Source organism: Hoplias malabaricus, chromosome 17 (assembly GCF_029633855.1).
Source record: "Hoplias malabaricus isolate fHopMal1 chromosome 17, fHopMal1.hap1, whole genome shotgun sequence".
Taxonomy (NCBI): Eukaryota; Metazoa; Chordata; class Actinopteri; order Characiformes; family Erythrinidae; genus Hoplias; species Hoplias malabaricus.
Window position 1 is genome coordinate 2,427,520 of NC_089816.1, and position 24,260 is coordinate 2,451,779.

At 38.3% G+C, this 24,260-nt stretch overlaps 1 protein-coding gene across 1 annotated transcript; it reads right to left on the bottom strand.

The window, feature by feature from the left end:
- Positions 1 to 164: 164 nt before the first annotated feature.
- cenpi (centromere protein I) lies at positions 165 to 24,260 on the bottom strand. Its single transcript, XM_066649313.1, has 20 exons — positions 24,015 to 24,260; positions 22,364 to 22,498; positions 21,810 to 21,928; positions 20,397 to 20,504; positions 20,226 to 20,274; positions 20,087 to 20,133; positions 18,684 to 18,773; positions 18,473 to 18,604; positions 15,741 to 15,866; positions 13,684 to 13,804; positions 13,403 to 13,497; positions 12,136 to 12,253; positions 11,775 to 11,839; positions 9,785 to 9,894; positions 8,781 to 8,916; positions 5,658 to 5,782; positions 4,999 to 5,047; positions 3,043 to 3,261; positions 2,387 to 2,428; positions 165 to 1,535 (listed from the first exon to the last, which is right to left on the bottom strand). The coding sequence occupies exons 1-20, from the start codon at positions 24,166 to 24,168 to the stop codon at positions 1,389 to 1,391; spliced, it is 2,187 nt and encodes a 728-aa protein (XP_066505410.1). The 5' UTR covers positions 24,169 to 24,260; the 3' UTR covers positions 165 to 1,388.

Sequence of the window (24,260 nt, forward strand, 5' to 3'; positions counted from 1 at the left end):
AGGCTCTCAGCGAAGCCGGGGCTGACAGTCTTCAGAGCCGCCGGACACACACCGAGACGCCGCCATTCGCCACTGGAGCTCATGGGGAGCCGCAGAAATCCCAGGGTTCACCTCTGGGTCCGTTTATTGGCGTCTGGGTTGCGTTTTCCCTCGTTTCTAGCGCCTTATTTTTTTTTTTTTTTGCCGGAGAGGACACGGCTGAAGAGCGACCGCTAACCGACGGAGGAGCAGCGCGCGCACAGCACCTCTCCACAGGCGCGAGGCGGAGGGGAAAAAAAAAAGCGCGTAGGCTGCTCGCGATTTTTCTGTTCTCACCTCCCCATAAAGTTAGTTAAACACACACGCGCGCGCCATCACAAAGTCTTCACGAAGACGTGTATTTTCATGCTCACAGTGGATGTCCAAAAGTTTGTGGATAGCCCTTCTAACGCTTTCATATCCCCCATAGAAAATAATAGGCCAATAGTACGAGAAGATCCGGAGCCGTCGCACGAGCTCAGTATCGCCATGCTCAATGCCAAGCGTTAGCTAGAGAGGTATAAAGCCTCCACTCAGCATTATGCCCCGGAAATGACAGACGTCCACCCAATTTGACCATAATGTTTAATACCAAATGGTGCACTGTTATCAGAGACAAATGCAGAAAATGGAAAACCAATTTCTAAGACCTAACTTTGACGGTGTGTCAACAAGCATCCCTCGTGATCTTTGAAAATATCAGGGCAAACATTTTCAGATAAGTGCTTTCATACTTTCAAACTGATTGTTTGTCAAACATGAGCCTAAAGTCAGGCCAAAACTGATCACATTTTCTACTGTTTTCAAGCAAGCGCTGTAAAAGATCAGAGTAAAGATGTTCGGTACACTTCTAAAACAGCCGGCAAAGAGTTGTGGGATGATGGTTTAAGATCTGTAGGCATGCATGTCAAACCTGAAAGCACTGTGGTTCTTACAGCAACAGTCAGGCTTTGTGTCTTACACTGTTGAAGTCCCTTTATACATTTTTGTTTGGTTTACTAAAGGCACCATATCTATTCCACAGAAACACTGAAATAGATTTAAGGGAGAACCTCTGATGCACTACGGCCAAATTCAAATCCACCCAAAGTTCTGATCTTGTTGCTTTAAGTAAAAAGAAAATTAGAAAAAGTTTATAATAAATTAGCTCAAACAACTTTAATGAAATTAATTAACAAAAAATATGAAATTCTTCTCTTAAATCCTGAAAGCCTACACACATTAGACATCTCAGAAAACAAGCATCATGGACACAATCCGAGCAGAATATAATCTATTTACAAAGTAAAGGTTCCCCCCAAGAGGAGAGTGTAATATGTACACGACCACCACCTCAGTCTCTTGAACCATTCCAGGTAAAGGATCAGTCATTAGCAGTGGTTCGTATGACCACCATCACCTTGACTACTGGAGCCGGAGGAGCTGCTGTGGCCAGTGTTAACCCGGATAAAGTCATTGAGGCCATCAAAGCCCTGGCTGAAGAGAAAATCCACATACCAGTTCCAATACTTTCCAAACTGAGAACAGAAGAAAAACACACAGTATTTTTGTGAGTGGCCGAGAAGTCAGACAGAACTTCAATCAACGTGTTACATTCCACCGCAGGGAGGAGAGGGACAATATTTATAACAGTTCAGTAAAATGCTTTTTTTAAAATTCAGTTTTACGTTCTAACAAGACTATAAAACATGGAGGTATTTATACGGCCTCATTCATAATCAAGTGTAAATACTTTTCCATTGCATTACACAAGCACATCAACATTAGCACACTGCCATGTAAGCATTTTTAGAGATGCTTTTCCAAGGATGCCCTTTTAAGGACCCGTTGTTAAAGACATGACTGAGAGGCAGCTGTAGCAGTGATATACAACACTCTAGTTCAGTGTAAGCTAGGTCCAGAAACAGTGACAATATATTTCTCTAATCATCCAGTCAGCACATTTAAAACAGCTACGATTCTTTATTATAATACGGTGCTGTTCGTCCGGCTCACTGCCTGCCAGGCCATCACCTTAACATCAAACTGTACTAAATGCCTTTGAAAAAACAACATTTAAAGAATGATTAATGAGTGATTTGTACCTAAATGCGTTGCTTTTGTGCCAATGATTGTGTTTGCAACACCAGTGTGATCACAAAAGCATGAACCTCTGGTCCTAAATCAAATGTTCTTTACTTGTTTTAACTTGATTCTTGGCTCTATGGAAAACTATTAATATCTGATTATTATCTCTAGATAAAATGTATGTTCATAAGCTTCTAAAAACTCTTAGCATGTAATTAGCTGACTCAAAGCTGATTTAGAATTTAAATTATTATAATTTCAACAGGCAACAGTACTCTTACTAATATGAAAACTGTATTACCTTCATGGAGGCCAGGTCCACGTCCTTCCTCTCTGGCCAGCACTGATAGAGAGAAAGCATAAATATTCAACGTTATCCTGTACTTTAAACTTCAGAACAGACCTGCATGGTGCAGTTGTACCAAAAAAAGGTACTTGTATTATTAACCATAACGAAAACTCAAATCACATGCTGCTCCCATGAATATCAACATTTCTTCCATGAAAAAGATACAACGCTATATTCTTCTCCATGTAAACCATAAAAAGGTACAATGAACTTAACATTCATGCAACTAGCACATTTTCACACACTGCTTCAAGTCATTAACAAATTAGATTGAAAAACCTTCCAATAAGTTCTTAAAAAAAAAAAAAAAAAAAAAAATTTCAGCAAGTAGTGCTTCAAGTGACCGCTGCGTGAGTCCTACTTTCGTTTTTGGTGTGTATTCATCTCCTGAGTAAATACGTATATTAATTATACATTAATTACGTTAATATTTATTGAAAAACCGCAAAACAGTGAGTTCGCAAAAAGTGAACCACAAAGTAGCGAGGGACCACTGTATTACAGACCTGTCCTATACTCTTTGAATTGGGATTTACTACTTTTTGATGGTACAAAGGACTTTCGGACGCCTTAAATCAAGATCCCAAAGTGTAACGTCTTGCACATACCTTTTTGTGAAATTCAATGGCGTACTTGAAAAAAGCAGGATGGTGAATAAGGTCGAAGTGTCTCCAGTGATCAGGTATTTTGGTCTGGTCGAGTAGATGCTGGTCGATTTCAAGGCCGGAGCCAGGCAAGAATGACTTTGAATTCCAAAGACAGTTCACCATGGTCACTAGGTGTTGGTTGAACTCCTTGTAAGTACTTCTGCTTGTGTGATACGTTAGCTACAATGAAGAGATTAAGGTTATTTAAAATCCCTCTAAAATGGCAGCGTTTGAAGTGATATTATAGGTCCACAGTACTCATTAATCCACTGGAGTAAACAGGCATTCTCCAACAGCTTTATTAATCTACTCTGCAAGACATTATTAAAGTTAACGCAGACATTTTTGTTGTGTTAAAAAGAAAAAGCCTTACACACACAAGTTCTGTGTATTTTGTTAATTATTATTTGTGCTTACTGGAGTAAAACAAGGATTAATACTGAAACACTGCTGAAAAATAATAAAACTGCATATGATGGCATTTTACATGTGGCAGTACATAAAGAGGTAAACTTTATGTAGGTCTTCAGTCATAAGGCTATGTTACACCTAGAGAGATAAAAATATGAACCTTTCTTCAAATTTATGTTTATATTAATTAAGTCCTAAACAACTCTGATTTTCACAAACATCTATAAACAAATAAAGCGATAAAACCCCTCTACATATTCCAATGTAGTTTTTTTGTTTCCAAAATATACCACTATTTCTAAAAACAGTTGGGAGAATAAGTACTCTTACTACTTCCACAATCATTAAAACATAAGTGCTGCTAATCAAATGCTCAAGATTGTTACTCAAAGATGTGAAGAAAAACCCACAAGCTTCTGTATGCACATCAAATGTTTGAGTTCAGGTGAGAAAAATTAAGAATAAGAATGGCTTTCAAGGAAAAAGCACCATCTCTCAAACACAATACAACAGCACGATTTGCTTCTTAAAACGCTTCTCACCTTCTGGGGTGATTCACATCCTTCAAACTGATGAGACCAAGATGAAGATGGCTGGGGTCATTATGCACAGTGCCATGTTTAGCTAGCTATATGTATATATAAAATCATACCAACTGTTGAGCATAATGGTGGTGGTGTCATGATTTGGGCTGCTGATAAAAATTGGACCTGATAAAAATTTGAAGAGAAGGAAGATGTACTTTGAAGCCTTTAAGGACTACTGACAAACATCTATAAAGGCTCATACCAACTGTCAGTCGTCATAACCCTTTCTGGTGTGAAACAGACTAAAACAAAGTTGAGGTTTACTTATTCCAACGAGCATGAGATGTCATGATTATGTAGGTTTGTATCATTTGTCCTGAAAGGCTTAGGTAGGCTTTGACCTAGAGTGAAGTCTTACCCAAAACAAACAAAATAAAACCTGAAATAAATGCATTTCATTATGATTTTTAAAGAACACAAACCCTGTAAAATGACAAACAGTTACAGATGACGATTCTGGCCTGAAAATCAGCGTTAAAGCAAATGTGGCTTTAAATGCAGTTAAGACATACAGCGAACAGAAATTCAGGAAAAAAGACAAGACATCCTCAGCTTGACATCTTGAAGCAAGGCTGCTGTTGAATCAAAGCCAAACAGGAACTCAGATTATGTAAAACAGCCTCCAACAAAATATGAATGACCTGCCATCATTGTATTCAGTGGAAGGTCTATATTCTTGTTATGCCTTGAAGCCTCACTGGGACACTTTCCTGCTGCTTTTTCTTCCATCATCAGCAGGAAAAATGGAGACTATATCAACAGCCTGAAACACCTTCATTACCAATTCTTAAAGCACAGCTCGAAGGTCTTTCCAATTCATCCATTATTGGTAAATTATTCAAAAAACAAAAACCCCTGCAGTAACGTTGCTAAGTATTCATGGCATAACAGCATTGGTTTTACAATAAGACCTTATTACCTCACGCTGCTGTTCCTGCTTTTTGGCCAAGGTTAGGTTTATACGGTATCTAAAGAAAAAAAAATAAAATAAATATGATGAAGATTTTTTTTTTAATAAGAGCTTCACTTGCAAACTCAACTTAGACGAAAGTAGTTCAAAACATTTTTCATGGCTGCATATAAATGCACATTATTCATCGTGAGTCACATACAGCAAATTAGCATTTTAAATTTTAGCCCTTTAATTCAAATTTAGTCTTGGGAAAAAAGTCTCTTGCACATAGATTACTTAATTAAATAAGTCACTAATCAGATGCTTTCCTTAACTCATATACATGCTTCACAATTATAACAAATTTACACTACACGATTAAGCAGATAATCTTCCACATTCAGCATCATCCAGAACTACATCCGTGGACAACAATACAATTCTGAATGCTGTGTGTTCCAACTTCAAAAAACTATGACATCACAGAAAAAAGCCATTTTACCTACAAATAAGAATACTCTATTCAGAAGTATTGTTATAGAACATTAATAAATTTTCCATGTTTTCTGCTGAATTACTTGGAAAGCAAGAGATGACTCTATAAACTCAATAGAGAGATATGATAAGTTATTTAAACTACATTAAATTCCACAGAAAAAATGTAAACATTAAAACAAATATCCTACCTGTACATGATGTAGCCTATTCTATCTACCGAAAGAGAGTCTGTGGCAAGAAGAGCTGGATAAAACACTCCAGCTGGGGGCATGATGACCAGGGGCAAGCCATACTTCACAAACATATCACACACCTGGAAATGAGAGAAACAAGCTCAACTACAAACCAACTCACAATTCAACAATAATTTTATTTTGTGTCAGACTCTCTCTAGGGACTATCTGAACAATTTCAAGAGTGAAGTTTGTTGTTGGTATAGAACAGATTCCGCCTGTAGGTCTTAATGTTGGGTGTGAGATTCTCCTCAGTGTATTAGTGTGAAGACTGGCTGCATACTTGAAAGTTAATAAGTTAATCGATACATCAGAACAAAAGCAGGGGTTTCTGGCTTTGCAAGCTTTTAAAACGTTGCAGCAAGATCAGATTCATGCAGCAAAGAAAGAGGGTAGGGAGCTTCATGTGGATTTAGCTAAAGCATTTAGTTCAGTATAACCTTACATTGAAAGCATTTGTATTATTGCAGGTACCAGATAATTAGGTTGGTAAAATTTATTTTGAAGATATTCAAATTTTCGTTTAGTACAGGAGAGTTTGTTACTGACAGCAACTGAAACGGGTATAAATGCTGAATGTTGAAAACAGGAAGTGGCAGTGTAGTTTGCCAAGAGCTCATTAGCGTAAGAGACATTTGTCAAGTGCTGTGCGTAAAGTGTATAATAAATGGCGCATCACGAGAGAAGGCGAATGAGGGCAAGTTTCTTAAGCAGGATGAGGAAGCAAAGCACGCAACAGCAGCATTGTAGGGTAAACAAGGCCAAGGGCTTTGTTGGGAAAATCTAGAGAAGACGATCACTTGGCAAGAGCTGTGGGCAATGGAGGCGTGTCACATGAAGTTTTTACGTTGTGCAACTTACTCAACATACTCTAAAGTTTTGCAAAATTTGCAGAATCTCGTATGTACAGGGGGTTACACTCTGCAGCATATTTGTGTGTAAGATTAGGTTAGCTGCAAGGTTGGAATACATGAAGACAATGAAATGCTTGGTGTATTACTGTGTTATTTAGTTTTAAATGCCTAGAGGTTAACAAGTAACCTAGTATTGGTAGTAATAATGCTGTTAAGTTTGTGCATGAGGAAAAACATATTGGAGTGCAAGTGCAGGCTATAAATATCAGCAGATGGTTTAAAGCATGGGATTGCAAGTTGCTAGTGGACGTAGGTAAAAGTGCAGGTGCTGGAGTATGTTGCATTAACTATGCTGAGACCAGACCTGTGTTGAACTCTGAAAGTAAACAGCTTTTCAAAAGAAAAATCTAGAAAAAGTACGCAGACTTAGTGGCTAAGGTGACATAATATGGGTGACCGTGGCATTTAAAGCCAGTGGGCACAGGAATTAGGAAATTTATAGCCAAACGTGCCACATACTTGCTTGTGCAGTTGTTTTAGAGGCCGAAACGTAAGAGTAGGTGTGAAGGAATTATCAGAAGTAGCTGACATGGCTACTTCTGTAGATAAGTAGAGCACAGACTTGTCAGGGAAATGCATTTTAAAAGTGTAATGGCTAAGGTGCTTGGTGTTCTAGGTACATAGAGGACTGGGAAGGCATATGAGGTGTGGTATTTTGGCACTGCGTTTACAGGGAATCTTTAGCATACATTGCAAAGGTAGTTCATGATGTTTCACATAAAGCTCAAGTGGAACTGGTGGCACCAAGCATGCCTTAAATAGAGCCAGTATAGCTAGGTATGGCCTCAGTCACATGTGAGGCTACGATTGTTGATAGCATAGTGCATGAAGTCCACGCGATGGCCTGGCCTTATAACTCAAGTCAGTTACCACCTTAAGCCTAGAAGAGCTTAATGGAATAAAAATAACCAATGTTTTATACTTGCAAAATATGTAAGTATTTACACAGGTATAAATGCAAAATCCAAATCCACACATTAATTGTTTTAACTCCTGATTGGAAAGCAAAATGATTTAACAATAATAATGCATGAAATGATCCAATCAGACAGCAAGTAAGATTTGCCCAATCACAGCACTGAGTGGTTGCTGTTTTGTTTATGCTCTACACTTAAATGTGCAATGAAAATCTGAATAAAGCTGCATTCAGACAGAATGTGGAAATTTTACTGCAGCACACAAACACATTAATGGTTTGCACAATGGAGAGATGGATTTTTCACTGTGCTGAGCCCCATGGCAAGCACAGCAGAAAACGTGAGTCCGTCACAGCAGACTCGCAAGGTCATATGTTTGAATGGCAAATGCTGTGCATACCACAAGCGAGTGAAAGGCAGTTTGTGCTGACATAAGTGACAGAAACGGGACATAATGTGTTCACTGGGAGAGCAGCTTAAAAGTGAAAACTGCCAAATAAACATGACTAAAAGAAAAAAAAAAAACTAATACAATCAATTAACTGCATTATAGCTGTTGGTATTGAATTTGGCTGGTAATCTGCCATATTCTTTCTTTTTTCAGGATAAATGTGACCATTTCTTGCTGAAATGCCAAGACATTGACACAGCAACCAAAGCTCTGACATGGAAAATCAAACTGGCTCTGATTGGACCTGTCCTAGCTTTCTATAGGTCAATGAGTTTGCAAGAATATCATGATTCGCACAAGTAATAGTGGAATGTGTGTGCAGATGAACACATGCAGCACTTCATATACAAACACAATTATTCCCCCCAACATTTGAAATGTGTGCGCATTTCAAAGACACTTTTACATGTCTTTTAACATGGGGGAGGGGGGAGGGGTTGGTTTTTGCGGGGGGTTTTATTAATATAGTTTTACAACCACTAGATATTTTGACCCTTTTTTTGACTGCATTCAGCTAGATTCCAGCTGAACATTTAATACACTGCTGCCACCTAATGGAATACTTTGAAGTACAGCAAGGAACAGGTTTGTATTTATGATTAATAAGGAAATGTAAATTGAATGTTTTCCACAGATGGTTTTGAGAACCTGTATTTGAGCACTCCAATAAAAAAAAAAGTATTAAATTACATGGAATATTCAAAGCCTGTCAGTTTCTGTTTTGAAAATGCCTAGTTTTCTACGTACTGTACTTTGCAGTCAATAAAAGTCATAGCACAAAAGAAAATTAGCTTACGGTCTCATAGAAGGTGAGTGTCTGGCTTAGAAGCAGAATGTGGCAGTTCTCCAGACGAAGTCCCTCAGAGGCTAAACGTCCCACAAATCGTACAAGTTCTATGACTGCATCCATAAACCCGGAAAGAGTCATAGATCTGCAGGGGAAAAAAAGTGCTATTATCCCTTTTAAAATAAATTTAAAAAGTGCAATAACCTGTTTCTTTAAACTAACTGAAATATGAAAAAGTGCATGCCTTCACAAAAGTTAAATTTCAAGATGTGATTTTACTTGTCACACAAATCTTAACTAGCTTGTGTATTATATCAGTCAAAAAAACATTTGCACTTCATCTTAATTCCTGCTTCAGCAGTGCACCCGTAATGTGAAATAATAATTAAAAAAATAAATAAATAAATAGTTTCACCATGTAAAGTTGTCTATCCTATTTTCAATGAATTATAGGGTTTTAATGATTTGCACATCATTGCATTCTGTTGATATTTGCACAGAACACCAGTCTCTGGAAATGTTTTGTACTTAATTCAAATTTAAGACAAAACAGAGAAAGATTTTAAACAGAGTGCCAATAAAACATTATCCTCCAAGGTTCTGTTAAACTCTGAGCACAGGGTCAGTGTGATCAGAATATTTACCCTGTAAACAAGATGAAAATATGTAGTCTCTTAGACGCTTGTATGCAGTCTGTGTGAATAACTCACCTTCTGTCACAAGAAAAACGCATTGGGGCCTAAAGTGATAACCGTTTATTAGACTCTAGGATGAAAATACTAATGAGAGTATAACTGCTTTTTCATCTGTATTATAAATCAAAGCAGGACTTTTTTTTTTACCATGTTTTTTGGGGAAATGTATGAGATAAATGTTTCCCTTACATCAGTTTACATTAGTGCTGCGCTAGGAAGAAGGACAGTGTCCCATCCTCCGATATGTTCAACACAAAAAGCAGGCAGACATTTACATAGGATCAGACTACAGAAGGTTTTAGGAATGTGGATGCTTACAACGTGCCGTTGCTGTTGAGACTGATGTCCAGACCATCCTCCAGAGCATTGACCGAGTGCCAGGTCAGCCACTTCAGCAGCATGTTGTTCAGACACTCTATAATGCTACACTGTGAGGCAGAACAACGAAGCAGAGCACACTCAGCTAAAGGCTGAAAGACAGACAAAATCTCCTCCTCAAAACTGACTACAGACGTCTACAATAGTTTGTAAATAAACTGACTCACATTTAATTTGTGAATAATTTAACAAAAAGCTGTATGAACCTCACTCAGACTGCTGTAGGGATGCACCGATCCGATATTAGGATCGGTATTAAAACCGGAGTGTCGGCTAAATAGGCCGATACGAGACTGATATTCTGAATTGAGCTAAAAGTCTTTGTCTGATGTCAGTGCCGGATCAGAGCACGTTAGCGTCTGTCCGGTGCCTGCCGCTGCTGCCCGTGTCTAACTTGTGTTTTCTTTGTTGTTCAGTTGTTGTGTTTAATTACAAGACAGTCCTTCGGTGTCTGTGTGGAGACCTGGTTTCTCCATTGCTGGCCGGGTGTTAGCTGTTTGCCATCTCTGATACTAACAGCTGGCCTGTTGACCAGTGGAGCCCATGTCCATCATTACTCTTCAGCAACTTCCTGCCTGTGTTTGCCGTTTCTCTCGGCTGGGACGGTAGATTGGAGAAACCTGCTGTCATTTTCTGCTCTCACTGTTGCTGGCTGTGGCTGATGACTGAAGGAGTGTGTCACATTTTGCCACAGCTTTAAGGATAGCGATTTGCTGACACTGGAGCTAGCTGTTGCTGATTCGGCCGAGGAGCACGTCCAGGGGGCAGTGCTCGCCTGTGGGATGGTTTTCTGCTGCTAGTCCTGGTGATGGCCGGAGAAGCACATCCTGTGTATCCAGAGACCTAGAGAATCTGCAGCTGTGTCAACCTGATGGTGTGTTTATATCTACTGGAGTGGTTAAACTGCTACTATTTGCAATGACAGTCAATCATGGGACACATTTAAATCCTGTGACACTATTCGCATTCGTTTTATTTAATTCTTTTGCGTTGCTTTGTACTCTTTGCATTGCTATGTCTTTTGATGTTCTTTGTATTGTGTATTATTATTATTATTATTATAAGCACTTTGGGTTTTTGAAAAGCGCTATATATAAAAATGTATCATTATTATTATTGATGTAATCATTATTTTTGTTTGCATGCTTACACATGTTTAGTTACTGATTGTATCCAAACAATATTTATTCTCAATATTTTGGATTTCAATTTTTAAAATCAAAATTTATTACCGTTTGTGTGTTTGACAAAGTCAAGCTACTTATTTCCAGTTTTGGCTGATAGATTAAAATAAATATAATGTATTTCAAGAAGTTCGACTCTGCTGTGCCCAGGTCCTGCACAACTACATTTTAGAGACAAATAGCATTTCACCATTTGTGTTAATCTGTTATATTTTGTTAATAGTTTGGTTAGTAATGCCTTAAGAAAAAATATGGTTTATTATTTCAACAATGTATCGGATCGGTAATCGACCAATACACAACGTATATGTATTGGTACTGAAAAAGTCAGATCAGTGCATCCCTAGATCACAGAAATTTTAATTGAAACGTAAATTAAGTAAATGTATTAGATAAAAATAAGCAGATAATCCTTTTAATAGTCTGTGAAACTGGAGAATAACAGCAATGTAAATAGACTGCATAACTACATTAATAGTCTGACTGATTGCTCACTTGGAGTGAAGTGGTATTCCTTTAAATAATCCAGAATAACAGCCATGTCAATGCCTACATCTGATTACATTCCTCATCAGGAACCCTAAACACTCAGTGCTGTGCATTTTAAACAGCTCAATTAACAGCCATGTCAATACCTATATCTGATTACATTCCCAACACAAAAACTGTGAAAGTGTGTGCATACACATATCTGTAATAGTCAATGTATTAGGCCAACACAAAAAATACAGAAGAAAACAATTTACCTTAACGAACACAGTAGACGTGAAGAACAGTTGCATCAGTGGTTCAAAGACAAGTATTTTGATATCTGTGAATATTAGATAGAAAATGTTTCCAGCTATCTATACAATCAAACCCAAACAAATGGAAAACTGATTTTAAGCAGGTGTTTAAAGTCAGAGACCTACAGGAGTCATAATGCCAATATCCAATATATCTGAACTGTTGGAGAGAATACAGAGGTTCTTAAGCACCTTTTAAGCTTAATGGCTTAAAATAACAATGAAATTACCAAAAATCTCGGTTATGGTCGAAGAATACGTCCTGCAGTCAATGAGCAATAAGAGGGGACACCAAGCTTTGAAGTAATAAAGTTGTACTCACAGTGGCTGGGCATGAGGGAAATGTGACTAAGTAGATTCAAAATGTAAGGCTGCAGCAGAGAGCCATCCCACACACTCAGGAACTTGTAAAGGAAACTCTCCGTGCTGAAGAAACTCTCCTGGGGAAACACACCCAGTACAGAGACACATTTCATCATGATTTAGGATAATTTTGTCTTTATTATCTAAGATAATAAATATTTGTTAATGTAATTAGACAAATCTGCTGGGAGAATTAAAGGCAGAAAGTAGAAATGTCATGGTCTACAGTGCTCACTGTGGCTTTAAATTGAGGAACACAATTTCAGCAATTTATAAAAGTGAAAAAAGTATCAAACTACTATGTGGTCCATAAAATTAGGTCATTCTCCATGGAGCAGGTGCTTTCTATTTAAAAAACAACAAATATTTTAATCTCACAATATATTGTCAAAAGTATTCGCTCATTTGCCTTTTTCATGCATATAAACTTGACCCAGTCTTATTCCACAGGGTTTAATATGATGTCAGTGCACCATTTGTAGCTATAACAGCTTCAGTTCTTCCACAAGGTTTAGGAGCATGTTTATGGGAATTTAAGAGAATGACAATTCTTCCAGAAGCACATTACTGAGGCCAGACACTGATGATGGAAGAGGCCTGGCTTGCGGTCTCTGCTCAAATTCATCCCAAGGGTGCTCTATGAGGTTAAAGTCAGGACTCGGGCTGGTCAAGTTCTTTCACACTTTCTTTATGGACCTTGCTTTGTGCACTGGTGCACAGTCAAGTTGAAACAGGAAGGGGCCATCCACAAAATGTTCCCACAAAGTTGGGAACATGAGATTGTCCAAAATCTCTTGGTATGATGAAGCATTAAGTGTTCCTTTCACTGGACATAAGGGCCAAGCCCAACTCCTGAAAAAATCACCACACCCACCGTAATCACCTCTCCAAAGTTTATACTTGGCACAATGCAGTCAGACAAGTGAAATATTTAGTAGCAAGGAAATTTCAGGACTGGGCTTGTTGCACATGTTGCAATCCTATCATGGTATCATGCCGGAATTCACTGAGCTCGAGTGTCTCATTCTTTTACAAATGAATATAGAATCAGTCTGCGTGCCTTGTTGCTTTGTTTTATACACCTGTAGCCATGGAAGTGATTGGAACACCTGAAGTCAATGATTTGGATGACTGAGTGAATTATTATTGGCAATATAGTGTATATTATTATATCCAAGTGATAGGACAAAGTACCACCAAGAGCACTTGTTCCTATTTGGTCTTACCTGGAGGAACTGTTGTGAGAATAGAATGGTACTAAGGAATCTTGAGGCTTCTGGAAGACTGTCCAAGCCCCCATCTGCAGGACCCAGCAAGAATTCTATCCAGACAGAGAAAACAAAAAACAACATTACAGTCAAGTCGTCTCAGAGAATGTGGAAAAGCATGCTGGCAAGATAAAAGTACAATATTAATTGAAGGGAATGCAAAACTACTTGTAGGAATGTTTGTTTATTGGATTTTCCCCTAAACAAGCTTGGGACAAAACGTCTGGGCTGTATCTTACCCTCCTGTAGTAAGTGTCCAAGCCAGAAGTTGAGTCGAAGGAAGGCAGATTCATCTTGTACACAGTCCAAGTAGTGGAGAGCTAGTGAGGATCCCAGGAGAGAGCCCATTTGTGATGGAAGCTGAAAGTGAGGGCAAGAAAGAATTTGAAAATATGTTGCAGAAAAGTCAACAAACCCATATGGTAACTAATAACGGCAATTTGTCAAATCTATTTATTCGAGTTCACAAAACTACTGAAATGAACAATGATAGCAATGCAAAAGATATATTACAAGGGAATAATGTGCTGGTGTTTGTAAGAAAATAAAGCTTTGTTTACAAAGCAGGGCAAATCAGATTTCTTTCTTAAATCTAATTTTTAGTCTGACCAAACTGACAAATTCAGGGACCACTGCATCATGGTATTGCTTTTGCGGCTGAGGAAGCGTTCCATGCTGCTTTAAGTTCGGCCAGATTAAGGCATCTTAGAAGGCAGCATAATAAGTTATCTAAGAATTTGGACAGCCTACATGTTGGGAGTGTGCACACTATGACGTAAACATGCTCTCTAGTTAGACAGCTCACTAGGTTTTGGGACAGACCCTCTATGTTCACACTATAGCCATATTTGCTTGAATAACCAGTGGTTGTCATGGTAAGCAAACGGGTGTTAGGAAAGTACAGGAAAAAACGAGCAGAGATTAAAGCCGTGGGTATACTTCATGGCAGGTTATAAACAGACTGGGTCTCTCACACTACACAGTGGTTTTTAGACAATTTGAGGACACTGAAAAAAAAATTTAAGGTGGGACAGGAAATTAGAATAAAGTTGGAACACTAGTGGTAAAGGCTTGTTCTGTTAAATTAAAACAAGAACATTTTCCATAAACTGTACAACAGTAATTCTCAGGCTTGGTTCTCTCGAGTCCACTTTGTCCTTTTTGTAATAATGTTCAAATTGTTCACGTCTGTCAGACATAATCAGACATTATCAACTACCGTGTACACATAGCACACAGTTTTGTTTGTTTAAACAAATTTCATTGGGGCATAATTCTGAATACTTTGAAACATTATGTAATTTACAAACAAACTTTAGATCTTCAGTGGAGCGGAGGGAATGAAGGAACGCTGGGATTCCCTCAATCCACAGCTGAGGTGCCCATGAGCAAGGCAACGAACCCACAACTGCTCCCCAGGCGTCATGGATAATTGCCCACTGCTCTGGGTTTGAGTGTTCACAGCCCATACTACACTAGTGTGTGTTCACTGCCACAGATATCAGTTACTCTTCAGGTATTAAGAACATTTAACAAATTGAGTATTAGTAATGGTCTAAAATTATTTTAAATAAACTTTAACCTCTTTGCCTTTCCCATTACTCTTTTGGATACACACTTTTTTGGCCGGCAATAAATTCTATTAGGGCTGGGCAATTAGTCGAAAATGAAATGAATCTACATTCAGAACTTTTAATCAAAATAATCTTGTCTATATCGATTATTAATATTCTGTTAGGTCCCCACTGTGTGTCCATGTACTGTCCCTTTAAAACCACGCTACCAAGCTGTAGCCATGTGATTCTGCCTTTATCTGCCACATGGAAGCAACCTAAACGCAGAAGACCACCAAGCGACTTGGGCAGCTACCATCAAAGAAAAATGCAGCGTCTGGTTTGGACGTGCTGTGTTGTGACTAATTATAATTAATACAACACTGAACAAAAAGTCAAATGTAAATGCTGAAATTTAAAAAAATGTTTCAGCGACCAAAGCACAAATAAACAGCGGTCAAAAAACGAGGGGAAGCAGCTCCCAGCAACATGTGGGGAAAAAAAATAATATATATATATATATATATATCCCAGCTTTATTAATGGAGCGTATTTACAGTACAAGCCTCGTTACTGAACTGTGAGGGTCAAAAAATACAAAAACAATAATCGTTCATTAACAGCAATTGTGGTAAAATGTACAATTAATTGTGATCTTGCTTTGTGCTCATATCATCTACCACTAAATCCTATGATTGATAAATGCATCACAAAGAAATGCATAATGCCTGGCATATTCTTACCTCAATGTTATGAATGTTCTCCAATAGCTCCTTAAAGGAACGAATTTCCTGCAGGTGAGACACTTTCCTCTCAGAGTTTGTGTTAAATGCTGAACTCAGAACAGGAACATCCAATTGATTCCGCTTCTGTGATTGGAAACAGATTTTTGAAGAAATTCACTGCCAATGTTTTTAGATGCAAAACACCTTAAGGAACTGGTTTGTAACACACTGCCAGGAAGTCTCCACTTTCTCTCTAGCCGTAACCGGATGGTTTTAGTGAACAGGAATGAAATGATCAAGTTTGACAAAAAACATTTTACTTGCCTCTTCAGGGGGTGTAGCTAAGACACGAGGAAAGGAAACAATGATCAAAACCTTTTGAGGGAAGTTGTATGATTTTTAATATGATGAAGTTAATAAAGTCTTCAATTTGGCTCATTACACCTTGAAAAAGTAACATGACTTTCGTATTTGTTTAATTTTGATTAGAGATGATATGCACTACATTACCAAAGGTATTTGCTCAGCTTGGCTTCACAAGCTTTTGAACTTGAATAATATCCCATTCTTAACAAATGGGGTTTAGCAGGAAGCTGTAACAGCTTCATCTCCTCTGGAAAGGCTTTCCACAAGGTTCAGAGTGTGTTCATGGGAATTTTGACTATTCCTCCAGAAAATCAGTCACTGACGTTGGACGAGAAGGCCTGGCTCGCAGTCTCCGCTCTAATTCATCCCCAAGTTGAGTTGTGGCCAGCCAGGTTCTTCCACACCAAACTCGCTCATCCATGTCTTTATAGACCTTGCTTTGTGCACTGGTGCACAGTCAAGTTGAAACAGGAAGGGGCCATCCACAAAGTGTTCCCACATACTTCACAGCATGAAATTGTCCAACATCTCATGATAGGCTAAAGCATTAAAGGTTCCTAGCATTAAAGGAAACCCAGTCTCATCCATCAGCCATATGAAGTGTGATTCGTCACTCCAGAGTACACATCTCTGCTGCTCTAATATCTAGTGACGGCGTGCTTTGCACCACTGCATCTGATGCTTTGCATTGTGCTTGGATGCAGCTGCTTGGCCATAGAAACCATTCCATGAAGCTCCAGATGCACTGTTCTTAAACTAATCTAAAGGCCACAAAAAGTAGCTGAAAACTGAGGACTTGTGTAATATTACGGGGTAAACCTTTACGGTTGAGCTGCCATCGTTCCCATTCGCTTCCACTTTGCTACATATTTCACATTCAAGCAGCATTCACATAAGCAGCATTATAACAGTCAGGAAATTTCACAACTGGACTCATTGCACTGGTAGCATCCCATCATGGTACCATGCTGAAATACACTGAGCTCCTGAGTGTGACAGTCTTTCTCAAATGATTGTTGAAGCAGTCTGCATGCCTAGGTGTTTGGTTTTATACACCTGTGGCCATGAATGTGATAGAAACAGGTGAAGCGGTGAGTGAATACTGTTGGCAATATCATGTCTTATATACCTATTTCCACAAGTTAACAGTTCCCTGGGGTCTTAAATGTTTATGGCATACTTAATTCTGGCCGATGCAATATAATTCCAATATCGATATGAACAGTATAAAATCCAGAGAAAAACTTCAAAGAACATGACATCACCATTACATAAACGTACTGGCTTTTCAATATTAATATAAAATACATTTTAAGTTTGAGTGCCCTGTGATGAATGTCAGTGACAGATGTTATAAATAAAGTATCTTGAAATAATGTCATTGTTATTGAAATGTTTTACATAGATAGAGAGACAGAGAGAGTTATTGTCCAGCTCTACAAAAATGACCAAACAGCACTTTTCTTACCCGGTCTAAAAAGCTTTGTTTAGAGCAACCAATCCCAGAACCTGTTGCTTTAAATAAGGAGTCTCTTTTCACTCCAAGTGCCACAGAAATAGGGCCCAAAGAGAAGAAACACCGTTTTAGTTATTTTCACTTTGCTCTCTTTTTTCCTCCTAATTTTTACCATATTTATGCAGTACATCTATTTATTTGTGTGTTTTGCTGGAATTAAACCTGTGTTTGCACTCTCAAATGCAGGCACAGCGCTGTACCTGACAAGGAGGAGCGACAATTCAGAAAGGTCAGCCATCTACATATGACACTGCACAAAATTAGAACAACTTTTTATCCCATGTTTGCTGACAGACAGGTTACAAAAACAAAACTGAATGGAGTTGCTTATTTCACAGTGCATTTGTAGAAGCTCCTGATTCCAAACTTCATTCGCCAATGCACTCAATTTTAATAAAGCTATGAATCTAGAAAGATCTTGTTTTAAAACTGTGACATTATTACCAAGTTATGTACTGTAATATTAATTTATATACTGACCAATGTAGAAAAGTGATAATATTTTGTTCATCAATAAGGCACAAGTTTTATATATGCTTTACAGTGACTAACCAATAAAGAACAGCATAAGGCCATGGCATTTGATTGGCATCATTAAATCTACGTAATACAACCAACGGTTAATTCATATTCAGAATGAAGGAAGGATTAAGTGGTTTGTGTCACTGACTGCTTAAAAGTTGCTGATGATGTAAACACACAGAACATTCTATTAAGTTTCAAATATAGGAACGACACAGACCACAGAATGACAACACTACTCCATGGTCCTTTTCCACATATTGTAGTAATTTCTTCGAGCCTTAGCTCAAACACCACGATTTAAAAGATATTAAAGTGCTGTAAGGCTCCATTTAGCAAATCTTACCCTTTTTCTAGATGTGGGATTTTCTTCCACTTCCACACTGAGACTTCGGTCTACTGATATTTCAGCTCTGTTTTTCTGCTGTACGGCTGTAAGTGCTGCTTTCCAAATGGAATTGGGGTTCTTAAAACCAGCCTGAAATTCATTAATAACAGTAAATAAGTCAGAGTCCCACAGTAAACATTAGCAATAATATCATTATAATTTCTCTCACCCTCATTCTCGATGGGATTGAGAGAGACACAAGATTAGGACAGAAGACTTTGTACAAGGCCAGCAGCTGCATCAGGTACGACTCTCTGCCCTATTAGCGACAGAACACAGCAGTTTCCAACAAGACTGCACACAAAACAGTATAGTCTAATCCCACTAAGAGTTACAGAGTACCCTCCATAACGTTTGGGACAAAGGCACATTTTTCTTTAACATCTCCCACTGCTCCAGTATAACATTTTAAATCAAAGCAACCAGATTTGACTAAAGCACATACTCCATATTTTAATTTAAAAGCATTTGCCTACATTTGTCATTCTCTATTTTGAAATTATAACAATCTGTACACAATTTATTTTTAAAACCAAATTTGGCCGTAACTTTCTCCCATAATCCTCATTTTGACTCCTATTTTACATTTAAACAGCCACTGCTGTAAGTGTTACGGGAAAAATACTCAAGCAACTGCAGCAATTTGCTGATTACTTATTTTTATTTATTTAATTTTTTTTTTATAAAAATGGTTGACAGCCATTCTAGGTACGGTATGCTTGTAATAATGAAGCAATGCAACACACCTGAGTGATAAACACCTGTGAATTATAATCCTCACAACATTATGGTACACTGAAATGAGGGGGGGTTGTGTAAAACATTGTTATCATTTCAAGAAACAAAATGTATGCAAACACATTTATATTAAAATCTGGAATATGTATTCTAACCTATTCAGACTGCATTAAATTTTAAACTATAAACTGTGGAGCAGAGGGGCATGTACAGGGGTTAGACAGTGAAAGTGAAACACCTGTCATTGTAGTGTGGGAGGTTTCATGGCTAAATTGGAGCAGCCTGGTGGACAATCTTCATTAACTCCACACTGCACCAGTAAGACCATGTGCATCCAATGGTTCAAACACTGTGTCCTGAAGGCGGTGCCGTGTATCAGGACGACAATGCACCAATACACACAGCGAGACTGGTGAAAGACTGGTTTGATGAACATGAAAGTGAAGTTGAACATCTCCCATGGCCTGCACAGTCACCAGATCTAAATATTATTGAGCCACTTTGGGGTGTTTTGGAGGAGCGAGTCAGGAAATGTTTTCCTCCACCAGCATCACGTAGAGACCTGGCCACTATCCTGCAAGAAGAATGGCTTCAAATCCCTCTGACCACTGTGCAGGACTTGTGTATGTCATTCCCAAGACGAACTGACGCTGTATCGGCCGCAAAAGGAGGCCCTACACCACACTAATAAATTACTGTGGTCTAAAACCAGGAGTTTCACTTTCATTGTCCAACCCCTGTACACTGGAAATTATGTGAATTTGTCTTAAAGTACTGTATTTAACAAAAAGGTCAGTGTTTAAAAAATAATAATAATAAATAAATAAATCTTACCACTCTGGCCTGTATATCCAACAGTTTTCTCACTCTGTATGGCTGGACTGTTAAAATATAAATAAATCAGTGCATCACTGTTTCTGAACACAAGGAAAGAACATGTGGGAACAGAATGCTCCAATGAAATTAAACTTACCATGATCCCTCATTGTTAAAAGGTACAGTAAGTGGCAGATAAAAGGACACTGAAATAAATAAAAAAAATAAATTGTATAACGACATCTCAAACAATTACAAAAGAACCTGAAACAACAGTTTGTGTTGTAAGTCTGATTTTTTACATAATACACAAAGTAAAACCAGATACCAGCTTTTCGTCTGTCACAAAGCTGAAAATAAAGCCGTAGACAGCTCTCAGTTGGTCTTTGCAGTCAATCAGGTCGAAAACAGTGAGTACCCAGCGAAGGAAAAGAACCTTGAAGAGAAATTGTAGTTGAGTTACGATCAAAAGATGACACTGGTTTTCACAAAGTGAGCTGCTTTGGTTTTTAATGGTCATAATTCACAATAAAGGAACACTATGTAGTATTTCCACCTTAATATTACAGTCTCTAAATGACTGTTATGATGTTCAGCCGAGCTGTAATAAGGAGAACAAACCCTCTGTGGCTGCTACGCCAGGATCCTCTGCTGTTTCACTGGACTAAGCAACTTCTAAAACATGGTGGGGGGGGGGGGGGGGGGGGACTAGTCTCACGAGAAGTGTGCAACACTTGACAGCACAAACTCATGGATGGTTACCTAGCTACAAGAAGCTAGCTCGGTATTTCCGGAAAGGACATAATGACACAGAGAGACAGAGAAAAGCCATACAAGAGTTAATGCTGGACTGAATTTACAGTAGAGTGAGCTGAAGCAGACAAGTTGAAGTAGTAATTATCAGTTGCCCTTTATTCATGTGTTGCAGTGTTAGTTGCCATTTAACAATCGCCCCCATTTCCACGACATTTCAGCCCTGCCATAAAATAACCTGCTAACATCAATTCAGTGATTTTGTTACCACAGTAAAAAGTGATCGGGGGCAGGGGGCACACCTGAAATCATTGTCTTCTTATGTTAACCATGATTAACTCTAAGGAATCACACAGCAGGCAGGTGAGAGTGCATCTGTACACACTGAGGCAAATGCTCTTGGAGGATGGGCTAGTGTCAATGAACGGTTACAGACAATAAAAGAATGAATGTGGAAAAACTGAAAACGTTCTCGCTTTCCCACTGTTCTAAGCGTTCTAATGGGTCAAGAGCAGTATGTTTGCAGTTCCGCGTTTGAGTTTATTTATTTATGTATTATTTTTAAACTGTTCTTAATCCGTCTTTATACACTTTCTGCTTCTTTTAACGCTTGAAGTGGTGCTGCCCCCGGGAAGATTTTTCATGAAACAAGACAGATATTATTACTTTTTTGTGGTAAGAAAAATGTTATAGTTCCAGTGAAATCTTTCCTTGTGAATTTGAGTAACGTGCGTTTAAAATCTAATAATTAAACATTGTTATAGTAATGAACATTTGGTGTATTCGGTCTACATGTTAAGGAGGATGTCCTTTGTCACAGGGCGACAAAATGTTAATATTGTGATACAGACTCAGATCGATCGATATAGAAAAACTTGCATGAGAACATTTTTGGCCAAATCGCCCAGCTCTACCAAACAGGTCCCCTCCTCTTTAACAAAACCAAACATGACTTTTGATTCACACAAGATCCCTCGTCAGCTTGTACCTGAGCGCTCATCGCCATTTTCCCCACACACAGCCATGAAACTCCTCTGACAATAGCCTCCTGAGGCACCACCGAGGCGGGAATCAGAAACTTCAAAATCCGAGAGCAGTTCACGCTGCCTGCAAAGTCAAGAAAAGAAGAAATGTAAATACCCCATATCTATAAACATACACAGGTCTAAATCTCAGAGCGCTCCCAGAATCTATTCAATGTTAAATAACAGCCACTTAACACTGAATATTAAGAATGTGGGATTTGAATTGAGATTACTGAACTGTTAGACATGGGTAAGGTTTAACATTACTACATTCCCAGAATGCCTGGGGGAATCAACTGCTCTAACATTCCGACATATGACAGTCTATTCTGGGAAATGTAGACACACATGGGTAGAAGAGATCATGACTTTATTCTAACGTGTGGATTTGGACCCGTGTGACACCGTACATTACATAAACAAAAGTGAGTCGGGAAATTTGACTGATCCTAGATCTGAGGTCTTAAAGTAAGCTGATACACAACTGAAAATCAGGATTTTACGAGTAGAGTATTACCTGCACGCTGACTCAAAGCCAAGTCCAAAAGTATCGAGATTGCCTCTGGAGACAGTCCTTGACTGAGGGCCACAGTCTCCACAATCACTAGGTTCGTCTCCAGTTTATCATTTCCTCTTACAGTGCCTTCCTCAACTGCAGAGGAATAAACGGACAGTAACTAAGGATACACAGTTAGAGGTTAATACATTCAGACGTGTTTTAGATCACATTCACATTTAACAAGAACTAACCCACATTAACAGCATCTGGATAGTTTCCTCACATATGAAATTAAAACATAAAAGAGAACTATTTAATAATTCTGTAGTTTTTCCAGGTCAACAATCAGACTGAAAGCCAACAGAATTTTACATAAAAATGACATTTGTATTAAGAATCTATGATCTGTAAATTGTCTTAAACCACTGAATGAATTAAAATGAATACAGTTCCATTTTTAAATTACTTACATAACAGTACATTATATAAAAGTAGCACAAAAAAAGCTGAGATAGGGACATGTTTACAACTATATTACATCACCTTTCCTTTTAACTACATTTCTTAATGGTTTGGGAAGTGAGGATAAGTTTTGTATTTTGGCTCGATGCAAAACGTCAGCTCCTAGTTTGCGGTTGTCGCAGTCCAGAGTCTCATCTTCATGATGCAGTATACATTTTTTTTCAGTAGCTGATAGATCAGATTTGCCACATTATTGTATCACTTACAAAATGAGGCCTGGCACTGTCCAGCTGAAATAACTACGGACTTAGGGGAGATTTAACACATGCGCAAGAAAAAAAAAGTGTTGCACTTTTGCAAATTAATAATGATGTAATGTAATAATGAATTAGAAAGACTGTATACTTCTCCCAAACACACACACACATATATACACACACTCATTAACTTGATGTATCAGCATACTGCCAAAATTCATGAATAAAAAGAGGAAAATATTTAGTTATTTAGTTAACACTGCGTTATTAATATTGAGGCATTTAACAGTAACAAGCAGATCTTAACTCAAAACCAAACCCTGTTTGACTCACAATTAAGAGATAATCTCGTTTATATGAAGAGCTGAGTGTCAGGTGTCAGTCCTTTAGACGCCGCATGTTAATAATCATCTACTAAACTCCTTTAAAGCTACATTTTCCCCTGGGCCATGTTAGAGGCGAGAAAACACCCCAAAAAGATAAAAAATAAACAAGAGCCAGGAGTTTTAAGTTTCTTACACGTCAATAAACAGCAGTTACTCCGTAGCAGAGTGTTTCCATAATTCTCCATTCACTGTTAACGTTAGCTGCCGTCTGTCACACGCTAACAACAAAAACAGGCTAAAGCCTCCAACAGCTAGCGTCGGTCGTTATTTTACACGTAACTTACATAATAAAGAGCAAGTCTGCCCCGTGGTGAACTAAATTCATTTCAATGAACGTGTGCTGTTATTTTACATAGTGTTTATTTATAAACATAAACGTGAATGTCCCTAGTGTTAGCTACATAGCTAATTTACGGTTACAGTTCGTATACAGATCGCTTCGTGCCTCTATTTTAAGAGTTTAAACGTGGCGACTGTTAACTTTTCACGAATACATTGGATTATTTTAGGTTTCTTTTGTTGTATCCCTACGATTTTAAGGCGCTGCATCGTTAGCTGATTTACCCTGAGAGAGAAACTTCAGCGCAGAAAGAAATGTGTTCGTGTCCTTTTTCTTCAAATTCTGCGCAGTTCGTAAACTCGTTCTTGAAGAAGAAGAAGAAGATGAATGTCTGCTCGTTTCCAGCGAGGTCCCGGGGAGCTCAGAGATGTTCTCCATTATTTAAAAATAATAAAAAAAACATTGTTCGATTCCGTTTGTTTTTGGAGTCGGTTCTACGCCTCACGCCCCAAATCTATTCAAACTCGAAT

Coding starts and splice junctions, on each gene's coding strand:
- cenpi (XM_066649313.1), bottom strand. CDS start 24,168: ATGGAGAACATCTCTGAGCTCCCCGGGACCTCGCTGGAAACGAGCAGA. Junction 13,805..15,740: donor AGAACATTCATAACATTGAG/GTAAGAATATGC, acceptor CCTCACTTTCAG/CTTCCATCACAAATGGGCTC. Junction 12,254..13,402: donor TCTCACAACAGTTCCTCCAG/GTAAGACCAAAT, acceptor GTGTTTCCCCAG/GAGAGTTTCTTCAGCACGGA.